We start from the raw sequence: 17,014 nt of genomic DNA, 5'->3' as shown, positions 1-17,014 counted from the left end.
AAGGCGTTTGATAAAGTGCCACATAATAGACTTGTCAGCAAAATTGAAGCCCATGGAATAAAAGGGGCAGTAGCAGCCTGGATACAGAATTGGCAAAGTAACAGGAAACGGAGTAGTGGTGAACGGTTGTTTTTCAGACTGGAGGGAAGTATACAGTGGTGTTCCCCAGGGGTCGGTACTAGGACCACTGCTTTTTTTGATATATATTAATGACTTGGACTTGGGTGTACAGGGCACAATTTCAAAATTTGCAGATGATACAAAACTTGGAAGGGTAATAAACAGTGAGAAGGATAGTGATAGACTTCAAGAGGACAGGTTGATGGAATGGGTGGACACGTGGCAGATTAAATTTAACGCAGAAAAGTGCAAAGTGATACATTTTGGTAGGAAGAACGAGGAGAAGCAATATAAACTAAATGGTACATTTCTAAAGCGGTGGTGGGGGGGGGGGGGGGGGCGGTGCAGCAACAGAGAGACCTGGGAGTATATGTGCACAAATCTTTGAAGGTGGCAGGACAGGTTGAGAAAGCGGTTTTAAAAAAACATATGGGTTCCTGGGCTTTATAAATAAAGGCATAGAGTACAAACGCAAGGAAGTCATGATGAACCTTTATAAAACACTGGTTCGGCCACAACTGGAATATTGTGTCCAATTCTGGGCACCGCACTTTAGGAAGGATATGAAGGCCTTAGAGAAGGTGCAGAAAAGATTTACTAGAATGGTTCCAGGGATGAGGGACTTCAGTTATGTGGATTGAGCAGAGAGGTTTGAGAGGAGATTTGATAGATTTGAGGCAGATGCAATCATGGCTTTCAATGGGGAACTGGATAAGTACTTGAAAGGAAAAAATTTGCAAGGCTATGGGGATAGGGCTGGGGAGTGGGACTAGCTGGAATGTTCTTGCATAGAGCTGGCGTGGACTCGATGGACCGAATGGTCTCCTTCCATGCTGTAACCTTTCTATGATTCTATAAGTGTTCAAAATCATGAAGGGTTTAGATAAAGTAAATAAAGAGAAACTGTTCCCATTGGCAGAAGGGTCTAGAACCAGAGCACACAGATTTAAGGTGATTGGCAAAAGAACCAAAGGCGACAGGAGGAAAATCTTTTTTACGCAGCATGTAGTTATAATCTGGAATGTGCTGCCTGAAAGGGTGGTGGAAGCAGATTCAATTATGGCTTTCAAAAAGGAATTGGATAAATACTTGAAGGGAAAAAATTTGCAGGGCTACGTGGAAAGAGCGGAGGGAATGGAACTAACTAGATTGCTCTTACAAAGAGCCGGCAAGGGCCGAATGGCCTCCTTCTGTGCTTTAACCATTCTATGATGCCACGACTAAGACCGGATGCTTTAATTGTGGGGAACTCTGATATCCTAGCACATTGTTATGCTCCTCTGCTACCCTGAGAGTGTTTATTTTTTTATTTATTTACATTTGTTATTTTCTCCTTTTTTTTGGCATTACACATGATCTCCACCTAATTAGGTTGCCTGTGTGTTCAGTTCCTATACCTTTGCTGCTCTATAATCAGCCATTAGGTGTATAAGAGTGACCAAGGATAATTTGTTCCCCAGTTTTCCTTCCCTTCAGTCTGTGCCTCCCAGTAATGAACCTGATATTTGGAAGCAAATAGTTTTGTATGGTCAAGGCAAATGGTACTGCCAGCCCCCAACTCCATTCTGGCAAACTGGTGAAGATAAGACTATGGATCCGGGGTAGGGACGAAGTGGAGATTGGGAGGGAGAAGTAATGACTGGGTGTGGTGAGCAGCAGGGTAAAGTGGGGAATCAAAGCCCTGAGTAACCAGTAGTGACTGGTGAGCACTTCTGGTCTTGGCGGGCATGGGGTTGAAGCATCTAGCGCGCAATGTGGTTGACTCTTAACTGTCCTCTGAAGTGGCTTAGAAAGTTGTCCCACCACCACCTTCTCAAGGGCAACCAAGGATGGGCAATTAATGCCAGCATTGCCAGCAATCCCCACATCTCGAGAATGAATAAAAAAATTAATAGAAAACTCATCATTAATAAAGGAAGTGCCTGCTATTTTTGCAGAACCACTTGGCAAGATAACCTATGTGGAAGTGCTGTACTTGTGAAATATTTGTGCACTCTACTTAAAATATATAAACTGAACTTACTTGGTCACTTATGTTACTCTCTGTTGTAGTTTGTACAAAAACCTTTTTGTTGTAAGACTAGAAAGGAAATGTTTAACCTTGCATGGCAGTCTTGATGAAGCAGTGTGGTTGATTAGCCAGTGATTATTGATGTTTCAAACAGGGAGTAATGGTCCTCAGAAGTTTTGCATTGAAAAGGTTGGTAAAGAAACGTGGCTACCAAGAAGTCATACTTGGTGAGTAATGATCGGAACATTAATTACCGTCTTTATTTGTGGGAGGAATATCCATTGTTTTAAATCTGTACTATGCTTTGATGTGATGTCCTCATAAAGCATTAAATATTTAGACTGCCTGCTAGTCCAGGGAAACGCCAATTACCCTGGAATTGTCTTTTTTTAACCTTTGTCTCTATGTCCCAGATTGGGAGCTGCAAGCTATCAGTAATGTTACAGTAAGTCTGACCAAGACCCATATATCCTCTATCCAACTACCACCTATTTCTAACTTTCCTCCCCTCTGTACAGTCATCAATGCAACCAGCGCATTTCAGACAATAGTTTTTCTTCTCACTCCCGAACCATCACCTCCAGAGTCTCCCAAAGTTCCCATGGCTCCTCATCTACCTGCTGTCCCTCTGTGACATAATCCAGAGGCAAAGGATCAGCCAGCCAATGGTATCCAGCACTACCTTTCCACCATCTATTTCAAACCCTTCTTATGCTGTCTGAAATCAAGTTGTGGATGATTTAAAATTTCATGAAATATACTGAACCATTTAATAGTTTCATTGGTTACATTAGTCAGTTTCTTAGTAAATTTAATACTTTTTGATATGAAAAACATTTTAAAACGTGCCTACTAGTGCCTATGCGCCTAAGAAAATGAGTGCAATTTGAAGAGCCTTCCCGAACCAGCGCAGTTTTGACCTGGAGGTATGGCCAGTTTTATGGGTGGGGCCTGATTCTGTGAATTGAATCTTGAACCAATATAAAAGATCACGGAAAACATAAGCGTAAATGGTTTTGGGCATAATTCACCTACATTTAAAATTCCTCAATCTTTTGCGCTGGTTTGGCCGATTCTGCCCGGATTGCCCTGATATAACTGACGGAAACTCTACCCCTTTATATTTTGCTTTTGTTCTATGTCAGACACACTCAGGTCAGATACAGCACAGCAAAGGTAAAGCTCCATCTGTTCTGCACTGATTCTTAGCCCCAATCTCAGAAGAGCTAAGCCTCTCTCCACTAGTATGATTTCTATTTTACACATCTTTGCAGCTTCTCTGGGAACTGCTTAAGCCAGAAGAAAGACGACTTTCATTGTATCAGTTGCATGTGAAATGTAAACAGTGGTCCTGGAGATATAGAACCATGCTGGGCCATCCAGTACCCTGAGAGAACAGGAATTTTGTAGCAGGTTCTGTGGTAAATCTGTAGTTTCACTGATTTTAAAATTTACTCATAACATCTACACGGTGGTGTTTAAATTGAGCCAAATATTCATTGATGTATGTGTGTTTTTCAACAGTTTTAATCGCTTGGACTTGCCACCTTACAAAAGCTATGAACAATTAAAAGAGAAACTGCTTTTTGCAATCGAAGAAACTGAAGGATTTGGGCAGGAATAGATGCAGCACATATTTTTGACACTAACAGATGTGTCACAATGTACTCGTCTTGTTTCATGTCCAGCCACCTACAGTTGCACAGATGTCTACCGTTGTATATAAGCTATTTGCCTAGAGAGGTAATTTACTTCTGGAATTCTATAGAACTGACCTGCTTTTCTTCCAGAATCATTATGCAAATTATGTCTTGAACCATACATAGTATTTTACATACCTGCGTTTTCCCTTAAAATGAGTGTCTCGGGGGAAAAGTTTGGCTGCTTTCTGAAACATAGAATTTTTTTTTAAAAAACAGAAACAGCTGGAATATCATTGGCTCTAGTTTTATAGAGCTTACTTGAAGATCTGGTAGGTGTGCTGTTCGGCCCCCTTAGAGTAAGTTGCATCTTCCAGAGGAAAACATGTGCCCTGTGGATCAGTTTCCACTGATGTAACAACTCTGCCAGGGTTATTTCTTGCATGGCTGTCACTAAAGTATTTAAGGCTTATGCCAAACACTGTCAAATATCTAGAATTAATGCTGCTGGCTTGTTGAGATCATAGAATGTGTAAATGCTGACATGAGGTTTTCTTTTACTTCCTTGTTGTGTTATTGCTGTTTATGTATGTCTTGTGTATAGCAGACTGAAAAAAAACAAAAGTAGAGGTACTGGGCAGTACCCCATACTAATGTAATTTTATATACAAGAAGCTAATGTGGACAATTTTCACAGTGTAATTATGCAAAATATTACCTCTGTGCTGCTTTTTATGTTCAGCCTTTTAGAAGAGTTACATTTATCAATCAGGAATAAAAAATATAAATCAAATATATAAGTTTTGCACATTGTACGGAATGTTGTGTAATTAGTTTTCTCATTGCAATGTTATACATACTGTTTTTCTTAATGGCTTTTGTGTAAATGACATTCTATGCATAGATTTGATTTCTTTTCTTTTTCTGGCTTTGAAATATAATTTCTAATATGGGCCTTCATCCTCCTAGAAATATCAAGTGATTTATTTTTTCTTAAATGCAGAAGTTTCAAAAACAATAAAAAGTTGATTTTAAAATAGTTTCACCAGTATTGAGGGCATTTACTTAATTACATGTAACAAAAATCTATTTAAAAATAATTGTGAATTATATGGAACTGCAACTTCTAACACACCGTGCTTCCTTGCAGTGAATGGGGAAATGTGGACATTTGAAATGTAACATTTGTAATGCTTTAAATTTAAACATTGTAAATTCCATTAAAGTTTTTAATTTGTAAAAGTTTTGTAAATGCTGGAGTTTGGTCAGTTTTTCCCATTGCAAGTTTTTTTTATTGTAATCACAAAAAATACTTGTATGCAGAAATGATCAGTTGGTATAATTACCCAAATAGGTGGTGGGTCAGGATTACCACTGAAACTTTTATTTATCTTCTGTCAGGTACTCAAGATAAACTCCCCCTTCAAACTTGGCTGGTAATTGCAGATAGAGAAATCACTTAATAAACAGTCATAGCCAACATTGTTCCTGATTTTCCATTTTGATATATATTTATCTTTTATTGTAAGATTATTTTTCCTATATGGAAGCCTTTCTGTCCAGTTGTTGCGTAAGTGTGGTTCTAGACCACACAATGTACTGAAGAATGAAAAACCACTGATAAAGATGGAATGGATTGGCAGTCACTGGGCTTGCTGGTGATTCATTTTATGTGAAGTTTTGGAATTTTTTTGTGTGTGGAATTGTTCTTTTTGGAAACCTGAGCATTGAAAGTACATCTCTGCACACAAGGCAATGGGTGATGTGATTTTTTTGAACAATGCCAGATGGACAGTGTCAGGTTACCAATGGCACTGAGCCTAGCAAATTTTTTCTATTGGGGCAACATGCTAGAGCTGAATAGCTCTACAATTCTGATTCACTGCCTTTTTTGCTAGTTGAGTTTTCTACTGCACAACTTGTGTTTTACAAATGTACAACAGCACACAAGATACATCAATATATATATATTTGGTTAATGCTGTGTCAGGCCTGTACAATTTCATCATGTAGAATTCCTCTGTGATTACCAACATTTAATAAAAATCCATTTAATTGATTGATCCAAGAAATCAATAAACTTATTTTTCAAAATTAACCCTGTAACACGATTCATTGGAAGTGGGCTGTTTTCCTGCACTAGATTGGTTTGAGCCAGGTGCTCAACCCCGTCCACTGATCGACTTCAGTAATTCAGTAGCTTCTTTTTGAACCTAAAAATAGGAAAAAAAGATATGACTGTCCATAATTGCTACAAAAAAAACCTATCAGTTGATCATGCACCACTTTAATACAGGGATAGTTAGGATATTTGCTATAAATTAAAGATAAGCTTCATACTCAAAAGTAATATTTCAGTAGAGCATATCAGAAAGAACTTTACAAAATTAAGTTGACTAATTAGATGCTATTTAGAACACTTTATAGAAAGAATATTTACTTTGCATCTTTCTTGTGCAAATAAATTTGCATTCCACTTTACCATAATAATTATACAATCAGGAAAAGCAACAGGCTGCTGGTTCAGAAGGTCTATAAGGTTCTGCGAAAAATTTGCCACTTCCGCTGCCTACTGCCTCCGACCGATCTAAGAGGCGGTTTTCACTGCTACCCCAGGAGGCCACCGTACTTTCTAGCCACAGGGAAGCTGAAAATGCAGTCTGCTGGCCTGCACAGTTCTTCAAGCATCAGGGAAGATTCAGCAGCCAGAAAGTAATAGTGAAGCATGGCATTTTAAACAACTAGTAATGTAAAATCTGCCTGTAATATAAAGAGGGCAGATTTCACAGCACCTAAATGCAAGTTTTACAGAACCCCTTATTTTGAAGTGTGTGTGTATGTGTATATATAATTGTGTGTGTTTGTGTATCTATATATATATATATATATATATATATACACACACACACACACACACACACGATAAACACGGCTAGAATACAAAGTATAGATGCAGCACTTCTAATCGTTCACTTCAGGATTCTAAGATATAGAGCTGCAATCAAGTGCTGCTGTCGTACAGAAAAGCTTAGAATTATTTGTGGCCTTGGGAGTATTTGAATACACAGTACCAAATTAAGACCATACGTTAGAAGTACAGTTTGGATCTGTTTTACCCTGGTAGGTCATATTCCCAGAAACCACCGTCTCAGGCCAGGGTATGGGGCAATTTCCATAATGTACCCCACCCACTAGTAAAATTAGTTGGTTGGATTAAATAAGGATACATCACTGGCTGTTGTCATCCTTCACATAGTTTCAAATCTGGCTGCAGATTTGGATTTTCTAGAACCAAATGGGTGTTCCTTATACCAATGAATCTTAATCCCGTGGTTGAGATACAGCTGTTTTTCTTCTCCCTCCTTGGGAGACAGCAACTCTTGCTAGGGTATACTTGAATGGGCAACTACTGAACTCAGGTACATTATCCAAGTACCTTCTTGCGCAAGTCTAGACACTGCATTATCATTCAAGTGATGCACTAAGTACTACTGATAACAGAATATGCCACATCTGCAGTATCCTTGGTGCAACTATACTTTATTATCTGATCCCTCAGAGAATCAACCATGCTGGAGATTGGATCTAGAGCGAGGATAGAGCTACCCTCTGGCAAGTTAATTTTTTTAATGAATGATTAAAGAGGTTGTGCTTTAAGTTTGAAATGTACCAAATCTACATACTTTCATCAGTAGCTGAACCTTAAATCCACTCTTTGCTCTACTTTGGAGTTTTTGTTTTTAATTTACGGTTCTTAACATTTTATTAGCCATTATAAGACTGCTCCAAAGTCTGCCTTTGTTTTTTGTTCTATCTGAAAATTAACAAATTTTAATTTAATTTAGTGAGGAAGTGGAAATACTTAATGGGCTCGATTTTTGGACGTCCGAGCCGGCGGATTCGTGGCGGGGTGGATCCGAAAATCGGGGATTCCCGGGGCGGGTCCGGAGCCCAGCTCCAACCCGCCCACTTCTGGGTTCCCCAGTGACGCGCTTAGATGCGCGCGCAGCCCCTGCATGCGGGACTCCCACCGGCAATTAAAGCTGGTGGGATCCCACTTAAGGCAATTAATGTGATAGTTCAGGTCGTTAGCAGACCTGATTTGTAGGATATTTTAGGAGGGATGGGATTTTCATCTCATCTGATCGTGTTTCCCGTACTGGGGGAAACACTCCCAGTTCAAATGGACGTGTTGCAGCCACCAGCCTGTGGCAGCTGCAAAGGTCCATTTGACAGGTAGGTGAGGGGGAGACCCTCACTCTTTGCAGGAGGCCACTCTGTCACTTTGGACAAAGTTTGGCCTCCACCATCCTCCTCCTCCTAACAATAAAATTCACCAACCTGGAACCTCAACCCCAGTATGCAGACACATTTACCTACCTTGCGGACCCCCTCAAACGTACATCTTCTGGATGGGGGCCGCCAAAGCTGCAGTCATGACCTCCTCGGAGGACGAACAGCATCACCGGCCACGCCGTCCACCTCAGACACATGGCGCTCCACAACACAGTGCTGTGACACATCCACCTGCACAACAGGAGGGAGGGCAACGGCAGAGAGAGATGCGTCGCCGAAGGCACTACCCTCGCCACAGGATCCACAGACAGAGGCTCAGCTTCCTGGACCTCTAAGCAGCAGTGCAGACGGAGGCTCAGAGTCACTCGACATGTAGTCGTGGACATCTGCAGCCTCCTTGATGCCGAGCTGCTCCCGGCTGGCCCGAGCACCATCTTCTTACCTGTCGCTGTCAAAGTCACCACTGCCCTCAACAACTTCTCCTCTGCATCCTTCCAGGGTGCCACCGGGCACATCGCCAACGTCTCTCAGTCATTTGCACAAAAGAGCCCTGCAAATACACCTACACCCACTCTGCAGTGACACAATGGGTGGCATCAGGTGCGGGTCTTCATGGTGATCTTCAGGAAAGGGCATTATTGCACAAACCAGACAAGATTCACAAAGACATGGCAGTAGTGGTGACAATAGAATATGTGATGTGAGTTGATCAGAAATCAAATGCAAGTAAAAACCATAACAAACCCTCAAACACCCTTGTGCATCCTCTTCATGCTCACGACACGTTTGCCTTCCGCTTCCGACTACACATATGTGATGCATGCCCTGTGGCTGCAGCACAGGTAGTGGCAGGTTGGGTGAGGCTGACCGTGAAAGAGATGCACGAGAGGGTGAGTATGAGATAGAGCCATGAGATTGTATGAGGATTGAGTTGAGTGGTAGTGGTGGGATGAGTACTGGCGAGGTGAGTAAGTGCAGGTAAGATGAGGATGAGCTTTGAGTGGGTATGAGGAGTGATGTGATAGAGTACTGTTGGCAGTGCAGAAGGAGATGTGGGGTGGGGGCGGTGATGTGGTAGATGGAGTGCAGGGGAATGAGTAAGTGTACTCACTTCGGCTGACCTACTTAGATCATTGAAGTGCCTCCTGCATTGTATGCAGGTGCGTGACATGTTGGTGGGGCTGGTGACCTCCTCTGCCACCTCGAGTCAGGCCTTCTTGGTGGCAGAGGCAGGCCACTTCCTCCTGGCTGCCGGGGAGAAGATCTCTGTCCTCCCCCTCTTTCTCACCCCATCCAGTAGGACCTGGAGTGAGGCATCATTAAACCTGGGAGCAGCCTTCCTCCTGGGCTGCTCCATGCTGTAATTTTGGCTCCTTTCTGCAGCACCAGTCAGTGAAGGACTGCCCCTTTAAATAGGGCTCCTCCAGCTGACAACCTATGATGCGGGTCCGCCCGCTGCGCAGCTTTCCGGTGCGAAACCCGGAAGCCAAGGTAAGTGCCTTCGTTTAGGCTGCGATCGCGTGCGGAGCACCCCGAATTCACTGGGCACGTTACCCACGCGCCCAGTCGACCCCCCACCCTCCTAATATCGAGCCCCATGTGTCAACCTTTCATCCTATTCAATGTTTGAGGGCAAGCATTCCAAAAATATATCCATTTTGTAACAAAACAAGTATTTCCTTTTGAAATACTAACCCCTTTTGTGGTTGAGCAACGGCAAAAGAAAAAAAAACTTACAAGCCCTGAACTTGCAAAAGCTCCATTAGCAGCATGGGGCCTCATGGGCGAGCACAGGTCGGAATTTCAGTCACACAACAGTGTGCCCAGGTTGCCGTATGCTGCAATCTATGGCAGGATAAAAAGTGTGACAAAGAGAGGCTGTTCTCTCAGCCAGCATCAGCCTCCTTGCGAAGGAAGGGTTATGTTGATGTCACATGGTAAAATTTACCTCGTTTGGGTGAGCTCTACCCCTGGTGCTCCCCGCACCCATATAAAATGGGTGAGTTCTGAAGTCTGTGACCAGGCCTGCTGAAATTGGATTCTTAAAGCAGCCATTCTGTTCCGAAAGCACATTGAAAAGTTCTGCTGGTTTTGGTGGATTTAGATATTTAGTTCTCATTTTTATCCCTGCAGTAGATTATTTGGATGTAGAAGATGCTGCCATTTTTGCACATTCCTTACCAACTTTTCTCCACTCCCGGCACTATTTTCCAGGCTTTGGAACCTAATACAGTTAGTGGGAGAGTTTAGCCCTCCCTACTGCTGGCACGTGTGCACCCTCTACAGGCAAGCTATAACCTCAAGAATGCCAACATCACAAATTTCAGGGCTATGAGGTATGGAGAAAGAAAACATAGGGCTTGCATCATTTTTTTCATTGAACATAGTTGCATGTACTTCCTTATTTAGCAGTAACGGTGTTGGGTTCTGGAATTCAGAGGGTCTGTTATTCATGTTTACATAGAAATCTGGGTAAATACAGTGCAACACTTCTTTTTTGGTTATTTCTGTATAGCATGCTTAAATGAATGGTATCCCTTAGTGGAGTGGTTTGTACTAACACTGCAATTCTATCAAATCCAGCTGGATAATGCCTCAGCCTCCGCCGATCTGCAGCCTCGAACCAGTTTCTTAAATTACCATGAGATAGCGATAGGCAGATGCTTACTGTAGCCACTCCCTTCAGCTAGTCTGGGATCAAGCTGAATTGATAGTGCCCATTATCACTAACAACAAAAAATATCAAGTTTTGTTAAGAAATGTGAAGCACATCAATCTTAAAATATCAGGAAGTGAAGTAAAATTTATACTACAGCAACTTGTTGCTTGAATGAAACGGGACAATTGTACCTGCTTGTCTTCTTCATTACGTGCTGGGTAGTCTCTTGCTTTGGTTAGCCACAGCAGGGCCAGCTTCTCATTTTTTAATTTCATGAAGGTTTTACCCATCATTAATAAGTTTTTACTGTAGAAATTCGGATCAGCTGCAAAATAAAAGACACAGTAAACTTGCATGTGCTACATATCAAACAGTGATTTGTGGCTCTCTGCTTCAATGCACAAACAAACCAGAAATGAGAACAGTGCAATTTATCCCAGCCAGAGTGTCTTGGTTTGGAGGAAGGAAAGAAAAAACATTCATGGTTCTTGCTCCTGATCTCCACTCACTGACCACCTCTGAAAATTACACTTGTGGACAAGATCAGGTTCAACTGTTCCTAAGCTGACTGCCAACATTCACTGTCCGGGGTCACTCACAAATGGCCAGAAGACTTTCTACAAGATAGATAATGTGAAAGACTCTGCCAAAGCTAGTCATTTGAGTCATACGTAAAAGTACTCATCCTTTCCAACTATTTAAGACAGACAATTTGCATAATGATCCTTTCCAACTATTGTTTTCATCTGACATTGTATTGAATAATTTGTGTATTAACTGGAGAATTGGTTTTGAAACTTATTTCACTGTAGGTAATGCAACATTTACATCTGTTCATTTTAACAATCATCTGGAACTACAAAAAGTGACAAATGTAGCTCACTTTAGACTAATTCACTATCTCAGCTACAGTAGAAGGAATTGTTTCTCATTCTGACAAAATTTAATCACCAAATAATGACAAACTAAACAGATAGTCAAGTGTATATTTTTTTGCCTAGCAGGAACAGTAATAATTGCACCAATGGGAGGATTTGATTCTATCTTTAGCCTCGTTTTTATGAGGTTGTTTTCAATGAGATTTGTAAGGCCAATACTTGAAGCAATCCTCACATATTTACTAAACATTGCTGATTGAGGGTATTTAGTTTGTCTGCAACTAAATTGCTCAAGAGATTTAAACACTATATACAAAATACTAAGAAAAAATCTATTAGTATGTAGAAAAGAACATGAAAATATGAAGCCTGCCTTGACTCGTTCTTCTCATTCTTTCAACATTATCCTCCACGTACTACTTTTACTGGACCTAAAACTTAAATCCCAGTATGTGCTGAAAAAGTGATGAGTTGAATTCCTTTGAAATAATGTGCAGTATTTAATATTTCAACAACGAATTGAATGAAATACATTTATTAATCTCTTACCTTCCTCGGCTTTGTTAAAATATTGGAGAGCCTGAAACAAAAATATTTTCAAATTCTAATATCAACTGTAATATTGAAGTGCAGGATATGAAAAGTTAATAATGGTTTCAGTGTTTCTGATCAAGGCTGAAAGTCCTGTATTCATCAAACTAGCATTCACTTTTATCGAAACAACAGAGCTCTTCTTTAGAACCATTTAAACAATTATAAACACAAGTGATTCAGCTACTTGGCTAAGCCTCGAATGGGTCAGGAAAGATGTGTTGAAGAACCCATTAATACCTTCCCTTCCTAAGTGCAACAGCTGACCATTTTTGAGCCAGACACTACTCATCAAGTGCTGATATTTTGTAGCATGAAATATAAACATTTTTGCTTTAGCACACCACTACTGCATCTACAATATTGTGCCTACTAACCCTAACCCCACCTGAAATAAATTTAAAGCCACAGAATAGCGTAGGCTCAGAGGGAGTACATTGAAGAGAACGGAAAACAAGATGACAAAGCTTTAAGAACTTTTTCTACTGGGAGAACTGCAACTATAACACTGCTGCTGACACCAGAAGATAAAAGAACTGAAGATTGATCTGTGGGCAGGGCTTTTATACTGTAGTGGATGGGATGGAATTGAGATGGCACAACATAATTATGATAATTTTTTCTATAGTTACATTTATTCTTTGAATGTAGCTTGTCCTTTAATTAGGGCCATGATCCAGTTGGGGATATTAAAAATAATCCTTGAAACCTACAATATTCACCCATTGTTCTTTTCCACAGAGGCTGTTCTACAGTGTAGGTTATGGTTAGATGAAGCGAAAAATTTGCTAAAAATTAACATCCAAAAACTCCAAATTAGAAAGAGTGAGGAATGTATACAAATAAACTCGTTGAATGAGGACATCCATAATGAAGAGCATTAATTTTATATTCTCTGAATTCCTTTATTCTCTACAAACTTTAGAATTATATCATGGTATACCAAAAAATGGGAGAGGTGTAACCAGCATATTTAATGTGAAGGCCTGCCTTCATGACCAATATGCCAAAGAGTATTCTCAGATGATAAATCTAAGGTATGACAATTACTCCACCTTGACCACATTACAGGTGAAGTCTATGGTGACTCTGGACATTTCCCCAATGAAATGCCTATAGGAGAATGGATCAAGTATTCATTTTTCTTATAGTCAACCTGTAGCTTCATTGAGAAAATGTTCCACAACCCATCCACCATTACTGCCTGCTAATGGGACTTAACTGCATCCTATTCAACCAAGAAAAGAAATAATTGTCTACATTTACCCAAAGCTTTCAAACATATATGCAATAAAATCTGCATTTGATCTCAAACATGGTGGTGGAAAACATTGCAGTAGCTTGAAGTTGGAGGCAATTTTAAGCAAAAAATTCAGGAGATTATAATGTTATTAAAGTACCTAAAGCACTAAAGGCTGAAGCTCAATGATTTAAAATGACAAAACTAACCAGACGTGTTTGTAATAAATTTAAAGCCACAGAATAACATAGGCTCAAGGGAGTATATTGAAGATAATGGAAAACAAGATGACAAAGCTTTAAGAACTTTTTTTTACTGGAAGAACTGCAACTATAACACTGAAGATAAAAGAACTGAGGATTGATCTGTGGGCAGGGCTTTTATACAGCAGTGGATGGGATGGAATTGAGAGGGCACAACATAATCAATACGGTTTTAAGGAGTATAAGACTCTTGAAAAAGAGTGCTATCTGAATGATTTTCCCTTTGATGGATGTAAATATTGGCCTTAATGAACCAGTCGAGGCTATTACAAGAAACAGCACAATGCACAGTGACATAGAGTGGGGGGGGGGGGGGGGTCTTGTCCACAGTGCTTTCTCATTTCTGAAATCCTGATCTCAGCTATGTCATTGTGAAGAAAGAACACTGGAGGATGTCACCAGATCACTTGCACATCTCCTAATGCCCTTAAGTCAGGCCTGGGAACAACTGCGTTTGTGGCCCAGGAAGACCATAAATGGGAAGGAAATAGAAGCTATTGTCAAAAGACAGCAAGTTGTAAAAGACCATCATAATCATTTTTTTGCAATTGATCTACAAAAAGACAGCACTGAGTTATTGGGTTTACAAGACCTCTTCATAAGTGGAGCTTGGCGGTGTGGTAAAGAACATAGCAGCTATTTTCTGTTGGACCCAGGGCATTTCTGCAAATGTGAAACACCTAGAAAAAGAAATAAATATGAATGGATTAAACACTCAGCTGCATGAGTGGGAGTTTAACACCATCTAACTAATGGGTTAGAGACAATCCTAATTTTGCTGGTTATTCAGCATTATGCCAATAAATGTAACAACTGTGATATAGATTTAGCAGTCTGCACCATTCACAGGGTTAGAATATTAGCAGCTTTGACTACTCCCCTCTCAACACACACACACACGCCAAACTGCAGAACGCGGCACAGATTGTCCTTAATAGCAGAGGTATCCATTAGTTCAGAAGGCTTATCTATTAATCTCTAACTGGAGAGTGTACCGAATGTAACTACAAATAAAGCCGGAGGTGAAACCATTTAATTTAGTCATGTGTTCTTAAAAACCAACATTTTGTTGTACTATTATGTTTAAGAGCAAAAATGTCAGATAGACCAAATACCAATAATGAATATTAATTGCTTTTTATTTTTACACCAACAATATCATGTAGAACATGTAATTGCAGTAGTCATCACTGTCTTGGTATTACTGGGCTAGTTAGAACAACAGAAGCAAACTCAATAAATAGAACTAATGATTTGCCACACATGATAAAGTTCCTACCATAATCCCATTAAATGAATTGATGTTGCATCTTTGGGATTAAGCTCAATGGCTTTCTGAAAGACAGAAGAAAAGTTCTTCAAATAATTTCTCTATCATCTTATAAATTTTCTTCATTCCTCAGTTTGTACGAGCTTTTCCATCTGTATGGCTGAATTTCAGAAAGGCATCAGGGAGGAAGTTGCCTTAATTTTTAATATACAGCTGCCTCTCAATTTAACATGGTCTTTCACAGTGATTTTTTTGGTTGTAATGCTATTTTTGTATGGCTTCAAATAGTTATGCAAAAGAACAGCCAAGGTTTCAAACTCATGATGTACAGCTAGCATGTACATTTAACATTTTGCTGTTTTGATTTTGACATCAGGCAAAGAGAGTTCCCTTGGAGAATAAGTGGGGAGCGAAGACAGTGCAGAGTTCATTAACTGCCAGCCTACTCTCTGCTCATAGAGTACGTGAAAGGAAAACCTAAGTCTTATCCCTTCCCCATCCAATCTCCAAGACACACAGCCACATGGCACAACCATTTGACCTGGGGGCTCTTAACTACCATTCAAGCCTTACCCTTAGTGTGTACTGCATGTCCCTCAGCACATATCAGCAACAGGTCCACCCACATACCCCATGTAAAAGCCACCCAAGAATAACATTGAGACGGAGGAATTCGATAATATGACTGAAGATGTCAATCTAGTCTCCTCACTGGCTGTGTAAATACTGAGCTAATAGTGTGCAGCAGTCCACCTTCATTTGCATACAATGTATTTTTTTTGTTTGGTCTTGAGATCAAGAGAGGCTGCATTTACAAACTGTCCAATTGTAGTACTTTTGATCTTTTCTGTGGTGTCTGTGGAATGGCAAACAAATCGAACTCCAACATGGACTACTCTACAACTGCTCCTGTCATGGTCCCATTAAGCCAATCAGTCCACATTTGAAATCACTACCAGTAAATATGCCCTATTCGAAATTAAAATTATTTTTTAACCTTTGTCTAAGTGGGATGGGCAGAGAAAGGGAGAGATTTCCTCTGGGTGCTATTTATAACAAAATCGTATTTATAGAGAAACCATTTACAATTTTGTTACAACTAATGCACAGAGGAAATCACCCCTACAGACAAATTTTATACCCATTCTAGAAACAGATAATACATTTGGACCTGTTGCATTTGATATTTATCCAGTGTACGAGCAGGACATTTAAGTCATCTATCTATTTAAAAGACTTCTGACATCACATTTCAAAGATATATAAAGAGAAGGAATGGCAATCATTTCATGCTGATCTGGAGCCAGAAATTTACAAGCACCTTCCAGTCTGCAAAAAGTAATCGAACTATAACTGACCTCAGGCTGTGTTTAATTACAGTAATTAGACTTTATAGCCCTAAAGGATCGGTACAGCTTGAAACCAGCTTCCCCTCAGCTGCAGATTAATACATTGTGTATTACATGCACGTCATTATAAAACGGTGCATCATCCAGTTTACTGTTTCACAGAAGATCCACTACTAATTAATGAAAAACAAAAAGCAAAAAAAAATTGCAGTCTGGGAAATAACTGTACAAAACCATCAAGCAGAATTGTTAAATGTGAGATGAGATGAGATCTCACCCCACCCAAAAGAAGGGGATAGCAAATTAGTAGAGGATGAATGGAAATTGGTGAGGCCACTTAACAAGTACTTTACTTCAGTGTTTACAAAAGAGAAGGCTTTGGGGAAGGAGGTAAATCCTGAACAGGTTAAAAAAACAAGATGAGAGATTTTATGATAAATGAAAGGAAAGTATTAGAAATGTTAGTTAAGATAAAGAAGCACAAAGTGCCAAGACCATTCAAGGATCCTGAGGAAAATAGGAGAAGAAATAGAGGGGATCCTAGAAATTGTATTTTAGGGTTCTATTGAAGGTGGCAGACTGGAGAGTGTCCATTTACTTATATTTATAAAAGCCTTTTCTATTTTCCTTTATATTGACCCCTAGTCTTTTTCATACTCCCTCTTAAGCCTCCCTAAACTCCCTTTTTTATTCCCTT

General features: G+C 40.1%; 2 protein-coding genes across 5 annotated transcripts in view; one reads left to right on the top strand and one right to left on the bottom strand.

Moving 5' to 3' along the window:
• LOC137313417 (NEDD4-like E3 ubiquitin-protein ligase WWP1) overlaps positions 1–17,014 on the top strand; it is a 177,438-nt gene that overhangs the window by 158,884 nt on the left and 1,540 nt on the right. For 2 of the 3 annotated variants that reach the window (XM_067979522.1, XM_067979521.1), the window contains exons 23-24: positions 2,286–2,358; positions 3,656–5,023. In XM_067979522.1, coding sequence (XP_067835623.1) covers positions 2,286–2,358; positions 3,656–3,755 — 173 coding nt within the window. In that variant the 3' untranslated portion in view covers positions 3,756–5,023. Of the gene's footprint in view, positions 1–2,285; positions 2,359–3,655; positions 5,024–17,014 lie in introns of those variants that run through there. The other variant, XM_067979523.1, reaches the window with a different exon arrangement.
• The window catches only part of rmdn1 (regulator of microtubule dynamics 1), a 29,713-nt gene continuing 18,422 nt past the window's right edge, over positions 5,724–17,014 (bottom strand). For both annotated transcript variants that reach the window (XM_067979525.1, XM_067979526.1), the window contains 5 exons: positions 14,978–15,033; positions 14,291–14,378; positions 12,154–12,184; positions 10,918–11,051; positions 5,724–5,984 (listed from right to left, as the gene is read on the bottom strand). In XM_067979525.1, coding sequence (XP_067835626.1) covers positions 5,934–5,984; positions 10,918–11,051; positions 12,154–12,184; positions 14,291–14,378; positions 14,978–15,033 — 360 coding nt within the window. In that variant the 3' untranslated portion in view covers positions 5,724–5,933. The remainder of the gene's footprint in view (positions 5,985–10,917; positions 11,052–12,153; positions 12,185–14,290; positions 14,379–14,977; positions 15,034–17,014) is intronic.

This window comes from Heptranchias perlo, chromosome 3 (assembly GCF_035084215.1).
Source record: "Heptranchias perlo isolate sHepPer1 chromosome 3, sHepPer1.hap1, whole genome shotgun sequence".
NCBI classification, from domain to species: Eukaryota; Metazoa; Chordata; class Chondrichthyes; order Hexanchiformes; family Hexanchidae; genus Heptranchias; species Heptranchias perlo.
This window is presented reverse-complemented; position numbering and strand designations above follow the sequence as displayed.